We start from the raw sequence: 19,558 nt of genomic DNA on the forward strand, positions 1-19,558 counted from the left end.
ATGTGTGTATGTGAAGATTGTGATGACCCTCTCTCTCCCTCCCTCTCTCTCTGTTTGTGTGCATCAGCAGGCCAAGGAGAAGGGGCACAAGTGACTGGGGATGCTGCCAGCCACGGGACCCGGAGTGCTGATACCACTAACAGCGAGGAACCCAGTGGCCCGGAGGGAGAGGGGAGTACCACAGGGGAGACTGGATACAGCACAACATCTTCGGGATCCTCCTCCAATGGACACTCCATGGGGATGGCCGACCCATCTGGGGCCAACCCAGCACCATCTTTTTCCGCCACCCCCCTTACCACTACAAGCTCTCCCCGTAGCTCCCCACCCAATTGTCTGTGCATGCTCACCCAAGAGGGTGGGCGTCTCTTTTGTCGCAGGCACCCCTGCCCCTGTCAGCCCTGCTGCTCTCCGTGAGGTAGCTATTGATCTCCTGAGGTCAATCTCTGTGGGTCAGTCGACCATCGTGAATGCCATCCAGGGACTGGCAACTCAAGTCCGGCAGAGTAATGCATTCACGGTGCACTGGCTGGCCTACAGAGATCCTTTCAGGCTCTGGCCTTCACACTGACGGCAGCCAGTCACCCTTTGTCTTCCATCCCCCCTCCACCTTCCTCTTTCCTATCCCAACACCCTCTTTTCCAACACAACCAAAGCACACAAACAAAGAAGCATGCATCCACCTCAACATCCAAGGGTAGCGCTGACAAACACAAGCAACACAAGACCCACCACCAGCATGCACACAAGCAACATCCACCTGCAGACACATCAACAATTACTACCTGTCCTGACACTCTCACCACCCCAGCATCACATACACAACACCTGACACACATGCAGTTACCACACCAACATACACCGATACACCCACTACACCTATCTTACCCACAGACATCATGAGAGCAGACCCTTGGACATCCATCCCAGTCACCACATCCGCAGGCACCACAACCACAGACATGCCTACATGCAGCACATCCACCATGCCTGCAGTCACCACCCCAACAGACCGTCACCCATCCACCACAGCATTTCTCAGCACCTCCAGCCCCCTCCTCCCAAGACACAAGCACCCACACTCACCCACCCAACAGACACCCAGCACCCACAAGCATACCTCGCACTAATATGCACCCAAGACATCCACCAAAACACATCACAGAACCACTCCCTATTCCTCCACAACCAAATCCTTTTGTCATGACCGTCCCCGTGTGTCTAAGAAATGTTTCCTCTCAGAGTTGTGCCTTTTCCCTACTCCTCTCCCACCCTGTATCACCCCCAAACACTCTGTGTCCCTCTGCAAGTCCAGCCCTACCGCCTCCACCACCTCCCCTGCAAGTACCCATCCCCCTGCTCCTGCCAAGAGTTCCCAACCCTCCCCTAAGCCTCAACCTAAGCCCCCTCTCCCAAAGCCAAGCCCAAAGGTCCCCCTCTCAACCCTAATCCCAGCCATCTGGCCCTCCTCCTAATCCTGGAGGTGCCTGGCTGCCCCCTTGATGCCCCTACCTGTGGAGGTTACATGGCAGTCAGGTGTCACGTTGGGGCACTTACTATTGCTATATGTGCAAACTGTACTTGTATATTTGGACTGGCCTATAGTCTTACTCTTTGTACATATATATCAGGCCAACCTGTTGTTGGTTCAAAGGTTACAACTTCGTCCTGCTCGTATTTTCTTAGGGCAGTTTTGGTATTGGCAAATTTTGTTAGCATGTGAGTACGTTTCGTGTGAGTGGTGGTTGTGCTACCAGTTGTGTCTGGGCTGCATGTGTGATTGTGTGCATAGCATTTGTCCCTCAGTAATGGGTGTATATTGTGTGAGGGGCATGTGTATGTTGGGGACGTTATGTGTTGGTATTGTGTGGTGTTTGTGTTGAAATATGTTATTAGCAGTGTGGTGTGCCTTTGTGTGGTTGTACTGTGTGCTTGAGTGTGTGTGGAGATTGGTATGTCAGATCCATTGTGAGGTGTGTTTGCAGAGTGTTTGCAGAGTATGACATATGCCTTGTTGTTTGGATGTGTGATTGTGTGTTAGTTCTCTGGTGTTGTTACATTGTGTTGTCTGTATGATTAGTCAAGTGATGGTGTGTATTGTGGGTGCTTAACCCCTCGGGTGCCCGGGACGTAACGGTTACGTCCTTGTTTGCACCGCTCGGATGCCTACGACGTAACCATTACGTCCTGGTATGGGCCCTCCCTGGGCAGGGATGGAAGGGGAAATAACCCCTGGGGGCAGATCGGCCTATCATAATTAAGCCGATCTGTACCAGGGGGAGGGGGTTGCAGACAACACTATCCACAAGTGTTTTTTTTTTTTATATGTGTGGAACGACCCCTTAAGCAAGGGTTGTTCCCCTGGGGGCAAAATTAACTTTAGGCCATTTCTACCACCCCTTGGAGGCAGATCGGCCTATTTTTATTAGGCAGAAACCACTAGACACCAGGGATTTTTTTTGGTCAGTTTCACACGAGAAGAGCGACCCCTTAGGCAAGGGGGGATGGAGATTTGTTTTAGGTCAATCTGCCCCTGGAGGGACGGGACAGAAACCTCTAGGTATCATTTTTTTATGCTTTATTTTTTTAGATGTGCAGAAATCACTAGGCACCAGGGATTATATATTTTTTTGTTTGCACCAAATTCATGCAAGAGGAGGTCGCTCCCTGGGGTGGGAGAGGCTACCAACCGGTATGGGCATGGTTATATCCCCACCCCGACTGAATGGGTTAACAGTCTTTCAGCTCTTCCCCGCACACCAAAACATCTTATCCCACGGCAAACAAGAGGATGTTTGATTATTTTAGTTTTACCTTTGGGACATTAGAGCTTGTATAACTTTCAAAATCATCCCACTTGGTGGTAAGGGCTGCACTTTTTGGACTTTGGGACGCTGCCATGTAGAAAAATCCACAAAACCTACACACATCAGAAAACTAAACATCTGGGTGAGTCTAGGGCGGTGTGCTTCACATGCACCCTGCACCATTTTCTTACCCACAATGCCGTGCAAACCTCCAACTCTCCTGGAAATTACACATTTTCCCCACATTTTTGTGATGGAACCTTTCGGAATCTGCAGGAATCCACAACATTCCTACCACCCAGCATTGTCGCATCTATACTGATAAAAAATCTGCCCCACTAGCCAGACGAAAAATGTTTTTTTTTTAGTTTCCCCCTCAATTTCGACACGTTTTTGGCTCTTCCCTGTAACCGGCACTTGGCCCACCTACAAAAGTGAGGTATAATTTTTACCGGAAGACTGAGGGAAAAGTTGAGTGGTAGGGAACTTGTGCTGGTGCGGTGATCCCACACAGAAATATGGGGGAAAATTTAATTTTTTAGCTAAATTTGAAGTTTGCTGAGGATTCTAGGTAAGAAAACCCTAGGAGATCCATGCAAGTCACACCTCCCTGGACTCCCTCGGGTGTCTAGTTTTCAGAACTGTTTGAATTTGGTAGGTTTCCCTAGATGGCTGCTGCGCCCAGGACCAAAAACGAAGGTGCCCCCTCCCCCACAAAAACAGGCAGTTTTGTATTTGATAATTTTGATGTGACCACATAGTGTTTTGGGGCATTTCCTGTCGTGGGCACTAGGTCTACCCACACAAGTGAGGTACCGTTTTTATCGGGAAACTTGGGGGAACGCTGGGTGGAAGGAAATTTGTGGCTCCTCTCAGATTCCAGGACTTTCTGTCACCGAAATGTGAGGAAAAAGTGTTTTTTTAGCCAAATTTAGAGGTTTACAAAGGATTCTGGGTACTAGAACCTAGTGAGAGCCCCACAAATCACCCCATCCTGGATTCCCCTCTGTGTCTAGCTTTAAAAATTTTACAGATTTGGTAGGTTTCCCTAGGTGCCGGCAGAGCTAAAGGACAAAATCCACAGCGAGGCACTCTGCGAAAAACACGTCAGATTTCAATGTAAAAATGTGATGTGCCATGTTGCGTTTCCTCTCACAGGCACTAGGCCTACCCACACAAGTAAGGTACCATTTTTATCGGGAGACTTGGGGGAAAACAGAATAGAAGAAAAAGTGTTATTGCCCCTTGTCTTTCTCTACTTTTTTTCCTTCTAAATGTAAGACAGTGTGTAAAAAAGACGTCTATTTGAGAAATGCCCTGTAATTCACATGCTAATATGGGGAACCCAGAATTCAGAGATGTGCAAATAACCACTGCTTCTCAACACCTTACCTTGTGCCAATTTTGGAAATACAATGTTTCTTGATATCTATTTTTCACTTTTTATATTTCAGAAAATGAAGAGTCCAGCAGATGTAATGGTATATTGCTTTTAAAAATCTGACATTGCAGCAAAAAAGTTACAGAGTAAAACGTGGAGAAAAATGGCTGTTTTTCTACCTCAATTTCAATATTTTTGTATTTCAACTGTTATTTTCTGTAGGGAATTTTGGAGGATCTACACAAATGACCCTTTGGTGAATTCAGAATTTTGTCTACTTTTCAGAAATGTTTAGCTTTCCGGGATCCAGCATTGGTTTCACACCCATTTCTGTCACTAACTGGAAGGAGGCTAAAAGCACAAAAAATGGTGTATGTCCCAATAAAATGAGTTGAAAAATGTGGTTATCTGATTCAAGTCTGCCTGTTCCTGAAAGCTGGGCAGATGGTGATTTTAGCACTGCAAATGCCATTTTCAGGGAAAAAACCACAAGCCTTCTTCTGCAGCCCCAACATAGTGGCTACCTCCCTGCCGGACCCATGAAGAGTTTTCAGCTAGGTCAGTGGGTGGAAACCCGAGTTTTTGTCCGTTGACCTAGCAGGAAACAGCCTACGGCATTGTCTACGACACAAAATTGAGCTGCCAGCAATGCCGTAGAGCGCAGGGTGCTCCAGCACCCTCGAAGGGTTACTGTCTGCAATGCTGTGAACATTGCGATGGTGCTGGCCGGGGGGGGCCCATGACAAGTGCACGGGCAGTGCAGGGACCCCTGCGCCCGTTCTCCACCAGCATTTTCATCTCTTTAAACAATACTCTATGCCACTCCACTCCACAATATGCCATTTCACTCTGACACGTGACTCCACAACGGTCCACTCCACTCCACTTAACACTGACACGCAACTTCACTGTACACAACTCCACTCTATGACATCCTAGTTCATTCTACCCCACTCTTTTCTAAGACACTTTACCGGATGCCACTCTATGGCACGTCACTCCACTCCACGACATCCCACTTCTCTCTGCGACACAGTGTGGTATGCCAAGCAGTCCACTCTACAGCACAACATGCCACTACACTCTATGGTCCTCCACCATAAGCCACTCTATTACAGTCTACCACACACCACTCAAGACTACAACACACCTCTCCACTTTACAACACACATCTCCACTCTCACAGCAATGTATAATTAATGAGGGAGCATATAATGCCCTTTAGGGGCACTGATGCACTCCCACTTCACTCGGAGAAGAAATTTCTGGACCTTACGCTCAAAATGGGATTAGTTCTGAGCCTTACACTCCAAAAGGGGATAGTGTACAAACCAGAATGCAGCACAATCATAGAAATTCACACCACCCTGGGCCACCGGGTGTTTAGTTTTCAGAAATGTGCAGGTTTGGTACGTTTGCCTAAGTCCTGGCTGAGCTAAGGCTCAAAATCCACAGCTACTACAATTTCAAAGAAAGGGTTGGTTTTCAGTAGAAAAAGGTCACGTGTCCATGGGATTCGACACTCGCCTTACCTTCCGCAAGTTACTCAAAACCTGGCTGCTTTCTCGCCCTTAACTCTGGTGGGAGGGTCTCCTTTTTCTGTGGCTTCTCTGGGGGTAGCACTATGACACATCCAGGCATAATGCGCTTTAGAAATCATAAATACAAATACAAATGTTGCCTTCTGAGCCTTTTCCTGTTGCAGGGACTAGGCCCACCCTGACAGGCCAGGTACTATTTTTATCAGGAGACTTGGGGGAACGCTAGGTGCAGGAAATTTGTGGCTCCTTGCAGATTTCAGAACTTTCCATCACAAAAGTGTGAAGAAAATGTGTGTTTTTAGCCAATTTTTGATGTTTGCTTGGGCTTCTGTGTAAAAAAAAAGAAAAAAAAAAAAGAAATCTGGTAAGAGTGTCGTATGTCACGCCAACCTTAACTCCCCGGGTGTCTAGTTTTTTTTAAATCATGTAAGTTTGGTATGTTTCCCTAGGCATCAGCTAAGTTAGGGCCCAAAATCCACAGCTACATAAATTGCAAAAAAAAGATTCAGTGGAAAAATCTGATGTGGCCATGCTGCGTTTCAGCCCTTTCCTGCCGCAGGGACTATGTCCACACACACACACAGTTTATGCACCATCTGAATCAGGAGATTTGGGGAATCACTGGGTGGTAGAATAGTTTTGGATCCCCACAGATCCCATAACTTTCCATCACAGAATGGTGAGGAAAATGTTTTTTTTTTTTTAATCCAAAGTCCAAAGTTTGGGTTTCGGGGTAAAAAAAAATATAAACCCTGGTGACAGCCAGGCAAGTCATGCCACCCTGCATTAATTAGCAATAAAGAAAAATGAACCACATCTTAGAAAAATTCCAAAACTGGGGTGAACAAAAAAATGTTTTTTTGATACAGCTCTGCTTGTTTCTGAAACCTGGAAAGATGATGGTTTTAGCTCAGCAAACCTTTCATTGATGCTATTTTTTGGAGGGGGGGAACAAACGTTCTTGCGCAGTACTTTTTCCAATTTTCTAAATAACCCCACAATGTAGCTATTTTTTGTCTACTTTCTTGGTTCGCCCTCCTGGGTTCCACAAAACTTGGGAACCCTCAGAAGCCCCGTGATGTGAAAAAATACACTTTATGTGGAAAGAAAGTTATGGAGGCATAAGACAGAGGTACCCCAAATAGCGAAACTATTGGTGAGCACTGGGGTGGAAAAAACACAGCAGTTAAGGGGTTAAATGGCAATAAAAGACGTTACCCCCCAAAAAAAGAATGTTTTGATGACTGAAGTGACAGAAAGTATACAAGTATACAAATATTACTGATAAAGATTTGGGAATTGGATAAGCAAGCCAGCCCTATGGTCCATACAATAATTCAGCTTTTTCATTTTTTTGCTATTAAATTAAATCAATACACAGAATATTGATTTTGAACACACCACTGTCCTACGACACTCAGCAAGGTAGAACACTTGTCCCTAAAAGAAACTATGCAGTTAAGAACACATCAACGGTATTGTCATTCCACATGTTAGGGGATGTTCAGGATGTAGCTGATCACCCCATGATTAGTTAGCTTTTAATGAATAAGAAAAACAAAACAGTGATGGGTGGAGTGCTTGAATAATATCCAGCCAGTTATTACCTTGGGGTCATATTCCAGACCATTATTTTTTTGCTAAATATGCTTGTTTTTCCGTCTGGATGGGGCCGGGACTAGCCTGCCATTTCTGGCTGTATTGTTCCTATTTGAGCAGGACCAAGGCTGATTTGCATATGGCCTGCCTCTGTCTACAGTGGAACAGTGTGAAAAAAGCAACACACTGTAAAGAGGCCCTAGTTTATGTATCTGTGGCTGAGAAATTCAAGTATTCACCCCATCATTTTTTTTCTAAGTGTGAGACTCTCCCTTAGCGTAATGGGAATGCCTAAGACTGCACCACACCGATAAGGCACTAATATGTCTCAAAAAGTCTGTGAATGCTCATGTTTCCATCTGGAGGGGACCTGGTCTGCAGTTTTTGGCTTGACTGTTGTTACTGAAGCAGGAACAATTCTTCTATATATGGCGGGCCACTAGTGGCTGAGATTCATTTGAGAAAGTCTTCCATCACTTTCTGTTTCTTCCAATGAATAAGACACAATTATATTTTAAAAGATTTTAAGGTGATTTGGAATTGTTTGAAATATGAGAGGGACCATGATTCAACTATTTAGAAATTACTGAAAAATGTATAACAAAAACACACATACTGCTTTTATATATGGCTACTAAACAATTTTACTGCATTTTTTATTTGGATTTTAATTTGGAATGTGGACTTCACATTGGAACAAATAAAGTATCCTGGCACAATTAATATACTGCATAAAAAATTGTTTTTCTTTAGTAAAAAGACTTTTATTTAATAACGAGATACCATTTAGAATTCCAGTGATTCAAATTTATGCAATCAGGATCTTTTGAGATTTAGGGCTGCAGGTGGAAGGTCCCACTGACAGAAATTCACAAATATGTTAGCTCTGCCACAATCAGACGTTGAGAGTAGAAATGTAAAAGCAGAAGTATAAGGGGAAAAAGTATGAAATGCCAACAAACATCTAGGTTTATGGCTATTAACAACCATGGAAACAACTGTAAATGCATTTCAATATATGTTTCTAGGGTGGAAAAGGAATCACTTTCTAATAGGAGTAAGGAGCACCAGTAGAAACAATACTTTAAATATGGGGAAGAAAAAGATGCACAATCCCGGGCACACTTACTATTATGTTTGATCCACTATCTGTACAATCTACAAGTTTAATTGTAATCTAAAAATTGGAAATCTGCACACAGCACAGTGCAGAACCATATTTAAGAAATTGTGACTACTAAAAAGCATTAAGATAAAAACATTTTTGGATATATGTGTGTAAGTCTTTCTATGTCTGAGTTAGTATATGATTGTGCACATGCTCATCAGACAAAATAATATTTTTCCTGGGTGGCTTATGTAATATTAAAGGCACTAAAATCAGTATCTACCCATCACAATCACCAAACCAGTACAAAAGTAACCAAATTCATCCATACTCCCCAGTTGGACTAAAATTCCAAAAGGTAGGTTGCTTATTTAAACACCTCTGTGAAAAAATGCATCAGTTTCAATTTATTCAAAAATCTGAAATCCATAGTACAACTTACAGGAAGAATTACTTTTTTCAAGTTGCACTCCGTTTCCAGTAATGTATACACATGTTTTGTGATGATCTGTAAAACAATGATTAAGGCACAATTAGATTAGCGATAGTCAAACATTTATAATTTTCAATCAGATTATTTATGAGACAACATGATTTGTAGTGTAAAGTTCATAAGAAAACATACTTATAACCAGTTATTTGAACTTTGTTGCACATAAAGGCCATTCTAGTGACAAAAAGAGTAATAGTAGAATGTAAGTCATTCCTTTTTAGTTTACTTTTTTTTTCCAGTAAACCATAACAGGAAGCAATTATGTTTACACAAATATAAGGTGAGCAGACAAGAGTTTAGAAAGGAAGTTAAAATGTACATATTTCCACAAATCAATAAACAACGAACAATTAAATCAACTCTTAATGTCCAACACTGACTGGCCCATAAGGGATGTAGTCTCAGGTTTTCAAGCACTCTACTTAGGGAACATGTATTTGCAATTAATGTAATTGTGTATGATTTACACATTCAGCAACTGTGCTGATAATAAGGCATGGCTTGGCCAACATGGACCATTACAGGTAGACAATCCTTCTCAGTGTCAACTATGTTTGACAGATAAATTCACAAATACCTCTTGTGAGAGGGATAACATTACAAATAATTCTACCCATACCAGTAATATAAAGGTTAAAATGATTATATCACCAAATTAACAACTATAATTTTTGTGTTAATTTTGAACTATTCCGGAGTGTATCTTGTACTTACTGTTCATTCAGACTGTTAATACTATAGAATATGCGAGTTGAGACTTCCAATAACCTGCAGAAGTGCATCCCAAACATTTTTAGAATGACAAACCTTTGCAATCACCTAGCTTTAATGGGCATGATGCGCGTGATTTTTTAGTGTAAATAAAGCATTGTGTGGTAATGCATTGTCATTTACAGACAGCAGAATTTCCTTTGAACTAGCCACTAAATTTGCACAGACATACAGTTTTACTGATAATACTATATTTCACACGAATGATAATCTGGTTTTGGTGAATATTTTTCATTTGTGCATCACCAAGTGTGTTGATAGTGATTATCCTATTAAAATCTTTGTATCCATCACACTTTCAAGAAAGTGCTTTATTTTTGCTTTCCTAACCTGTGAATGTGTACACTTAATTAACAGGTATTTACATTCTGTTGTGGTACAGAAAAATGACACCCTATAGTATTTCCTTCCACACTCCCTACCTCAGGAAGATTATAACCTAATTCACTTTAGTTCAAAGTGGGAATGAGAGGAGTTTGTAAACACTAATCTTCATGTTAAACAAATAAGGAGCAATCTGCCAGAAAACACAGCCTCTGACTTTGAAGAGCAGCACTTGACAAGATAAACATAAAATTTAAAGACATCTTTATTACTTAGACTTAGCGACCCACCAAAAAACAGCTTGCAACCCACAACTGGCAAACACTGATCTATAGTGATTAATCAGGATCTTACAAAAAAAAATAACAGACATTATTTTTGTTCCATATTTATTATTTGCTTGACAGTGCAGACACCTGCAAGACCTATAGTTAGCAACTCTTTAAAATATTCCTAGAGCGGTTCTTGGCTGCTCAGAGGAGCAGGTGTCTCATGCCATGTTATTGGCTGCATGGTTTATCAATCTGCTAAGGAATGCTGCAGTGGAATAAAAGAAGGACTACTTCATATCTCAAATGTACACAGAATCATTACACATTAAATTCTTTACCACAAACGCACTGTATACAAAAGGAAATCATTTTTGTTTTTTCTCACTTTTTCACAGTTTTAGTCAGGAATTGTTTGCGAGCCTGAATGTAAGATGGCCATCCTAATGTGTTGTTTTTCTCTTTTAGAATAGAACAGCCTGGCGCCAAGATGTCTGTCAGTCCAAAATCTGGTAAAATGAATGACAAAATCTGCAATCCCACAACACTGTGGAGGGGGAGGGGATGGTGTTATGAATCTCCCACATTTTAGATGGATCACCTTAGGCCCAAGAAGAAATATACCTAATGCACCCTGTTGGGAGGATAGGAGAAATAGAAGGTATCTTTTAATCCTCTCTAAGAAGTTATTTTCCTTTAGGCATGCAGGTTTAGGAGTCAAACAACTGAATCAGAGTATCTCTCATCTGCAGGGATTATTTATAAAGCAGAGCCCCACCCTGGTACCTTGAAGCATTAGACACACAATGATTGGTATTTTAAGTTGGCTGGTTATTTATTATGCATAAATAATCTATAAAAGATATATATCAAAATCTAGCAATCATTATTGAAATTCACCATCCATAACTAAAGCCAGAACCAACCCAAGAAAAAACCCAAAACAGGTCTCTTCACATATCCCTCTTCCGATTGGTCTACAAGCCTTATCTAGTATACAAAAAGGTCAATAACCATAAAATGTAAAATTTGCTAGCTATCAAAAGGAAAGTTTGAATTCTTATTTAGACTCGGAGATAAGGGCTATTTCTATCTGTTTCCACTCATTCAGCTCAGTAGCACATCATCAATTGGAAAACAACAAGAAGAGAGGAAAAGGACAGCAAGTCAAAGCAGAATAAGCAAATGCCCACCAATCATGCAACACAATCATCACATCATAACATCCCCAAGGAAAAGCGCTTTTCTCTTTCTTTGTGTGGAAAGCCAAAATGTGATACTTACATCACTGGTAATCGTACTGCTATGAATAAAACACACCACCATGAGGTTAACCATTCTGCACCCCAATAAACACAGTTAACCAAACTTTTGGCCATGCATTATAATCAGAAGTCAAACGATCTTATGTTCATACCAGAAGGGCAATATTTGTTACTGTAAAAGTCCTAAAAGTGACATTTTTACCCCATACATTGCACCTTATTCCAATACTGGAGTGGGCACGTTCTCCTCTCTGTGGGATCCTCACCACTGTATCCTTAATAGAACTGAAAATCTATTTTTTATGATGGCTACGAAATTTTTATTGTATGTCATGACTGGGAGCTCAGGTAAATCTTGCTCATGACCAATGATGCTGCCTTACCACTGGTTTAAATAGAACCTTTTAAAAGTGGAGTCCGATGACCAATCTGCCATCAAAAAAATTATCTTCCCCTGATCTCCTACAGAAAAGTTTTGGATGTCATTGCCCCTCTTACACAATGAGTACTGAAGAAAAGTGTGTGGCATAAAACCACACTGCCATCCCACAATTGGGAATAACTACACTCGGGCAGCAGGTGGGGCTTGAACCAGAGTTTCATAATCCTCTGTATGAAACCCAGAGACTCTTTAAAGGGGCTAAGCATTCCCTGTCACTTCCCTCAAATTGAGAAGGAGCAGTCCCAACCATCTCACCACCTTTGGGTGGCAAGAATGAGTAATCATTGCCTCAGGTTCCTCCTTGTGACGGCTGCTCTGCCTCCAGGACCCCAACCTGCATCTTTGCCTCTGGTCCTGGAATTGCTGTTGTCTAGCACCTTGGTATATCTGTAAGACTGGAGAATAGGGGCCGTCCAGAGGAGCACCCCCTACCGTTATTGGCCTCATCATAAAACATTTTGCTAAACTCTCTCCTCATGGACTGCTGGGCTTTGTCCAGTGAAGTGAAAGTGGTAATGAACTTGTCCCATCTACTACCAGAACTGCTCGGAAGTGGTGAACTTCCCTAACTTGGAATCAGTTTTAATCAAAAGGGAGCACTGTGGAGAGAACACAGTTGGCCTTCCTGAGAAAGAACATCTCTTGCTCTGCCCATTCTGACAAGTTGTCCGGGGACATTAAACTGCCAGTTTCTACGGCCTCAATATTCACATTCTTATTTAAGGGCCCTAGGATATTTAATAGCTTGTACTAGCATGCTCTCGAGAGCAATCTATCCCTTTTTGGACATCCATCTCTGATAAATGTTATAAATGTGGCCATTTTGGCATCTATTTCAGGGGTCAGGGCAACCTTTTCTTCCAAGGATGGCCTTAGGCATTCTGCCTTGTAGCGACTCCTAACCTATTCATCCATGGGCTTCCTTATTCTATTGTCCATGGAAGCACGGCCGTACCTCTGTAGCAGAGTATCATCCCACCAACAATACAAGCATATCAGAACTGCACTTTTCATTTCCCTATATACCTTAGCTCCCAAGGATTGCCTATAGAAGGAATGAGCTTCTGCTCTGCAAATCAGTTGCTACTTCTGTATGCAAACAAGGCTCTGTTGTAGAAGTACCCAGAAGGCAGCGATTTAAGAACTTTGGTTGCTTCCAAGCAAATTCTGTTTAAGGTGAGATGGCCTTGTGGTATAGCATGCAGCTCAGAGAAACTGAGAATTCCTTCTCGGTCTTAATTACATTAACACTCTCAAAATGTAGTTTCAAAACTAAAAACATGCTTATTGTGCACACATTTGTTAGCATTACAATTCAAATGATTAGTTCATATTCTAGGAGGCCTTAAGTCTAATACACACTCAATGATGTACTGATATGCCAAATGTTGGCATACAATCAGGACTGGCGTGGGTATAACTTGCATGTATTATCAGAAATGCTCTGTGTGAGAAAGTGTATCTTTAGTTTAAGTGGAGGGTGGTCCACTACAAGTAATAATGGCACTATTCATGTTAGGTCCAATAAAGGTGCCAGTAATTTAAACCCCAAATCATTCCCTGACAGATATGGCACAGAGCAGACAGGCTGAAATTAAGAAAATGTGTAAAGCCAAAACCGCTAAAAAGTCAAAAACATTACAAAATACAAATCCTACTCCAATTTATAAACATAGACACTATTTTAATGAACGAAACGATATAAAAATGGCAAAACTTCACTAAAGAGAACCAGAGAATATTTTAAAGTTTTAATTAAAAATAGTGCCAAAAAGCGCAAAGCGCCAACTGCTGGCAACCGGTTGCGCTAGACCAGGACAAAAGTAAGTTTGAAGGCCGACGGCGATGGAATGCAGATCAAAGACAATGACCAGATTGGTCCAAGTCAAAGAGAGTTACGGACTTGGAAAATTTCAGAGAAAGCAGAGCCTCAGCAAGGCGAGGCTGCAGGATGGATCTGAATATGGGATCGCCATTGATGGGTTAACTATGCAAGTCGTCTAGATAGAGCAGCTCACAAAGCCAGGAAAAGCTCAGCGCTGAAAAAGTCCAGAGTTTGTGCTCAGAACACAATCAGCGTCAATCGGATGCTACTCTGTGTCCGGTGAGGAGAAGAATTCTACCTTTGGACACAGGCTCTTTTCTGCAGTTCAGATTTCTTCAGCGGGGCAAGAAAGCAGCAGCGGAGAAGATTCAATGTCCTTGGATGCCTATTCTGCATTAGGCCCACTGAAACGGATTTACTGCTGGGGAGAAGAAAGAACCTGGAGATGCAGCAAAGTCACACCCACTGGCAATGCACCCTCAGTGGATTAGCTGGTAAGGTTGGTCCAATTCCCACAACAGTTTACCAGGCAAAAGATCTTAAATACGTTTCTAAGTCCTAGCATTTAGGGTTAGGTTCAAGAAGTACACTCTGACTCCAGACAAGGGCACCAGAAGTTCCATACTAACAGAAGTCACCAACAGAGTCTAGAGCAGGTCTAATTGAAACCGGTCAGCTGGGCACAGACATTGCATTATTAACTTTAAATATGTATCCATGTTCCACCTCCTATATTTAAGTATCATGCACCCTGTGTTGTGGCCATTTAAAGCCTACTTAGTAGTGACTTATTACTGTATAAATGGAGCAGTTTAGGTCTGTCAAAAGAGGTTATATTTACAGGTCGAATTTGTAGATTAAACCTGCACAGCCAAGTTAGTGATGGCAAGGCTGCCAATCAGTACCAAATAATAGGGGTGATAATGCAAAAAGGTTTTTTTTCCTACACCCTATTGGTGGAGATGTGGGGGGGGAGGGTATTATGCATCTTGGTGAATGTATGAATTGACACACAAGAATCAACCTTGTACTTTAAATGTATTGAAATGTTTATGAGGAAAAGCATTAGAGATTGCTTTGGTCTGAATTAGGGTCTCCAACATTAAAAGACACATTAGTTCACTTTAATGCAACACTATTAAAGTGCTATGGATGCCAAACAACTATTTCTCTGTTTCTATTACACAAATGGCCCTTTGGCATCCCTAGCAATTACATTCAGCTGCTGTATTCAGGGTGGTTGGCAGCTCACGAGTTCCTGCCGCTGGGTGGCGGCAGAGAGACAAATTCAGCGCACCCTGTGACTTTGGCAAACCAATAGGCCTGCATATAAATAAAAACGTAAGCCAACACTTTTCTCCGATCCATGAACCTGGAGGCAGTAAGTTACCCTTTCTCATCATCACTAAATTAGATAAAATCTTCCTATATTTATGTTTTAAACAATGGTATTATGCAAAACTTTACACAAATTCAAAGTTAAATTTATTGATACACACAAAGAAGAAACTATACAGTAACACACAGAGCTTATGAGTACATTAAACGCTGTGAGTACTACATATAACAATAATTTAAAAAAACTCTGTACTTGAACACACAAAGGCAACTGATGAAAGCTTTCCTTGGCATAAAAAGGAACTGGAAATAACACTATATGCTCACTATCTCAGTGCCACTACCACAACACCTACACAGCTGTAACTGTGGTGTGGCGACAGCAGGTATCTTGCAACTCATTGCTCTATCCTGCAATTATAATACAGCATGCAGTTTTATTTATTTAAGGTCCTTAGCTTTCAACCTTTAACTCTTTTGTGTTACTATGTATTTGCAAGGCTGAATTGTCCTTTAGCATTTCGTTAACCACTTCACTACAGCATAGTGTCTTAATCTTTTACCTAATTAGAATTAGTAAGCAGCATATAAATCAGACCACTCTTTGATTTAAGTGATCGCAATAGTGGCAGGAGCTTAGAAACTAACATGTTCGGTCAGTTGTATTTGCTTTTCCAAATTGACTGTATCATCCTTATGTAGGTGTACTCAGAAACTACCTTTAGGTCATATCACTCCATACTCCATTTAGATTTGAACTTACTGTTAGCACAATTTATAAATTTAGGAATTATTTCACATGTGCCAATAGCAAATGCATCAGGGGCTTTCTGGTGACCAAGTGGTGTTTGAAAACAGAATATAGCGACATCTACATATGGCAGATGTCTTGCAGCAACACTTCCTAACATTGGAAATGGTAATCAACTGTTTGCAACTTGTACTGCATATCAGTTATGAACAGATCACACAGGTGGAGCAATAAAAATCCTTGCCTGAGAGTGATGAGATGAGATTTAAAGAGAAACAACCAAACCTTAACTGTTGAGTCTTTACTGTTTAATTAGTACTTCTGGCACACAGTACAAAGTATTTCGCAAGTCATTTATTATTTTATTAGTGATTTAATATTGTGTTTTAACACACTATGTCTGCTGATCGCAAATCTCAAACTAAAAGTATATCACAGGAACAAAAATAGCCATCATGTGTTTTAGTCAATAAGTATATTACCATAGGCAGTCTCAAGCCTCTAACTTCCTGAAAAATCACAACAAAGAAATCATATTGAAATATATATTTCTAAAAACATCACAACTAGTCAAAAAACAAAAGTCACCATAGGGTCTGGAAGTAGAGGCATGTGTTGGGATATTAACACATTTCTTTTAATTCCCAGACTTCCACCTAAGTAATAGGTTAAATTAAATAAGTCAAGTTATTGATAAAAGGTTAGGCTAAGTGCATCACTATGAGTTTGGAGGAGGGGATTACTCCAATACAAACGTGACGGATATCCCGTTGGCCATATTACAAGTTCCATAGGATCAAATGGAACTTGTAATAAGGCGGACGGGATATCCGTCACGTTTGTGATGGGAGTAATCCCCTCCGCCAAACTCATAATGGGGCCCTAAGACCCTTGCTTAGTAATGTTTTCTATAGTTCAGCCCTAGTCACTCTAAGAAGTGTGGCTTTATAACAGAAAAAAGCACAACATGAGTTGTAACTACATTTTTCATTTGTGGCATTACGTTTTCCATTATCCTATTTCCCACTCAATGAAGCGATCTACCCTTTTAAAAGCATATGATAATGTTACGTTACTCACATCTGCATGTATATGGATATTATACAAGTGACCTAACTCCTATAACCATTTCAACGCTAAAGCAGCTTAATACTGTTAGAAAGTAAGATGACCAAAGGCAAACGGGGTACAAGGGACATGGAACACGTGGATGAAGATCTTCCATTAAAAAAGGTACAAAGGCAACCTCTAAATCTTCTAGCTATTAGGAAAATTATACTTTGAGGATAATGCAGCTATATGTTAAGACGAAACACTTGAAAAAATCTTGTGGTGGCTAAATTATAGGGGTGGGCGTAATGTTTCATTCTGCCCACACAACTGGCGGAATTTGGTGACTCTTCGTTACTCTTTCAATGTGGAGTTCTGGGCAAATTCCGTCAATTTCTGCGTAGCTTAATTTTTCCCCGCGAGGATCCAGAAATTCAAACTGGCAAGCGAGACTTGGTATTCCCTTGTGTGATTTTCTAATGCAGACGGTTGCGGTAAGAGGGCTGCTTCTCAAATAGATTTGCTGCCACTCAAGTAGATTTTCTTTAATCAACTGAAATAGCTGCTGCTAAATTGCAGGGCAACATGCATATTTTCTGCCCACTGGTGAAACTGTGGAATCTGAAGTACATGAATGACACAACAGAGGTGAAATGAAGCCGAAATGTCTTGCAGAGACACACCACTCAAAATAAGCAACTTCCCTTTCAACAAAAAATTGGAAACGGTTTCAGTTCATGTCACGAAAATGGCCAGTCTCCAAGAACACTGAAAAGAAATTGCATGCCTTCTTCATAGAAAATCAGAAAAGGTCAGGACATTAGTACTCTTGCTAGCAAAGTATCACCAAAGTTTTGAAAAGGGTCGCTCCTTTCTATGTCCAAAGACAGCTTGACTACTTTCGGTGTACTTTTTAGCTACCTTTTCTAATCAATGAATCGCGAAATGCAGTTATAAACCAGATTCAATCGGTGTTCATTTTTTTAATAACTTGTGCAGCTCTGTATCAAAGGCAAATTTGTTATTTTCAAAATCTATACTAACAATTTTTCTGCTTTCTTTGCTTAATTTGTTCAGTAATAATTGTCTTCATCATCCTCTATATTTTGAAAAACGATCAAGCTGACCTTTATGAAATAATATCCTAGTGCTTACAAATGTAGATGTATTTGCACTAGAAGCCTCTTGCAATATTTACACTCTCTCCTGTTCCTCTAGCTAGGTATCTGATACAAGCAATGATTTTCTTGATTTAAAAATTTACTTTTACTTCATGTCTCATTCTCATACTAATCACATAATGCGCCATGCATGTAATTCTTAGACATGCCTTGTCTGCTATTTTGCTAAAATGGGAATGGGGAGGGAATAAACTAAGTAACATACGTGCCTAGAGTGGTTGTTGAAAGAGTAAATCAATTACAACTAGAATAGGATGTATCTATGTAGTATATCTTTGTAGATCCGATATCAGGGCAAAAATATACAGATGAAAATATTGTAACCGATTTCTATATGTTCCTATTTAACTTTCATTAGGTTTTCATTTTAAGCATTAGTATTTTTGGGAAACCCATGAGTGATGTACACCAATTACCCATTTCTGGAGTCAGGATTTTCCATGAATTTCAGAAATGTACAACTTTCCAGTTTCACCCATGGGTTTCACACCTCTTTCTCCCACAAACTGCACATAGGCAGAAACCGCAAACACAGTAAATAGTGACTATCACTTACAATGATATATCGATCGTTACTAATGGTAAAACCAAGGTAAAAAAATTAAAATAAAGGTGTGACAAAGATGGCAGTCTAGTAGGAGAGTTCCCACTGTGCTTCGCCGCCCGACTACCAAGAACTGTGGCCCCAACAATCCTTTACACTCTCCCTCCTGCAGAGACCCACAGGGGCACCCAAGACACAGCTTAGGACGGGCCAGTTCACCCAAAACAACAGTGAGGTGCGGAGCAAGTCACTGGCACCCTTGGCTCAAAGACAACATGGCAGCCGCCATCCCAGTGAACCGGAGCGAGGTCGAGGAATGAGATTGAGGCTGACATGCTTGCTACCATCGCCCTCCACAGTCTCCCCCCCCAACCTCAAAGGATGCTGACTGTCCAAAACTGCCCACCAGAGAGCTGCAATGATCACCCGTTCAGCCCTACACTGAAGGGAAAAGCCCTACACCTCACGCAAGGTGACTAAGGCGTGCTGCTGCGAGGCCTTCTAAGTGTCTAGGTCAACTGCCACCACTCCCAGACAGCTAAGGAAGGGCGGCGCTGCACACCCAGCAATTGACTTCACGGACCCATTAGCTCCCCACGCCAGAGCTGGTACAGATCCCTACAGGGAGGTGAGGGTCCCTGACTGTGCCTCTCATAGTCAACTACAGCATGGTTTCCCGCATGCATATCAGCCGCCACTGCTAAACCGACCTGCTTGTCCATGGATCATGAGTATTTGGCCCTAATGACGCATTGCTGGTATCGCACCCCCTCCACACCCCTGTTCCTCTCCCACTGCACAACTACCCCGTTGCGTTAGCTAGAGGCAACACCAACTCTTTGAATGGGCTGCTTCAAACAGGACCGGAG

The 19,558-nt window shown here is 41.7% G+C and overlaps 1 protein-coding gene across 3 annotated transcripts in view; it reads right to left on the bottom strand.

Annotated features, from left to right (window-relative positions):
- Positions 1 to 19,558, bottom strand: part of ARB2A (ARB2 cotranscriptional regulator A) — a 1,508,097-nt gene that overhangs the window by 1,221,272 nt on the left and 267,267 nt on the right. For all 3 annotated transcript variants that reach the window (XM_069225397.1, XM_069225389.1, XM_069225407.1), the window contains exon 6: positions 8,879 to 8,944. In XM_069225397.1, coding sequence (XP_069081498.1) covers positions 8,879 to 8,944 — 66 coding nt within the window. The remainder of the gene's footprint in view (positions 1 to 8,878; positions 8,945 to 19,558) is intronic.

This window comes from Pleurodeles waltl, chromosome 1_1 (assembly GCF_031143425.1).
Source record: "Pleurodeles waltl isolate 20211129_DDA chromosome 1_1, aPleWal1.hap1.20221129, whole genome shotgun sequence".
Lineage (NCBI taxonomy): Eukaryota > Metazoa > Chordata > Amphibia > Caudata > Salamandridae > Pleurodeles > Pleurodeles waltl.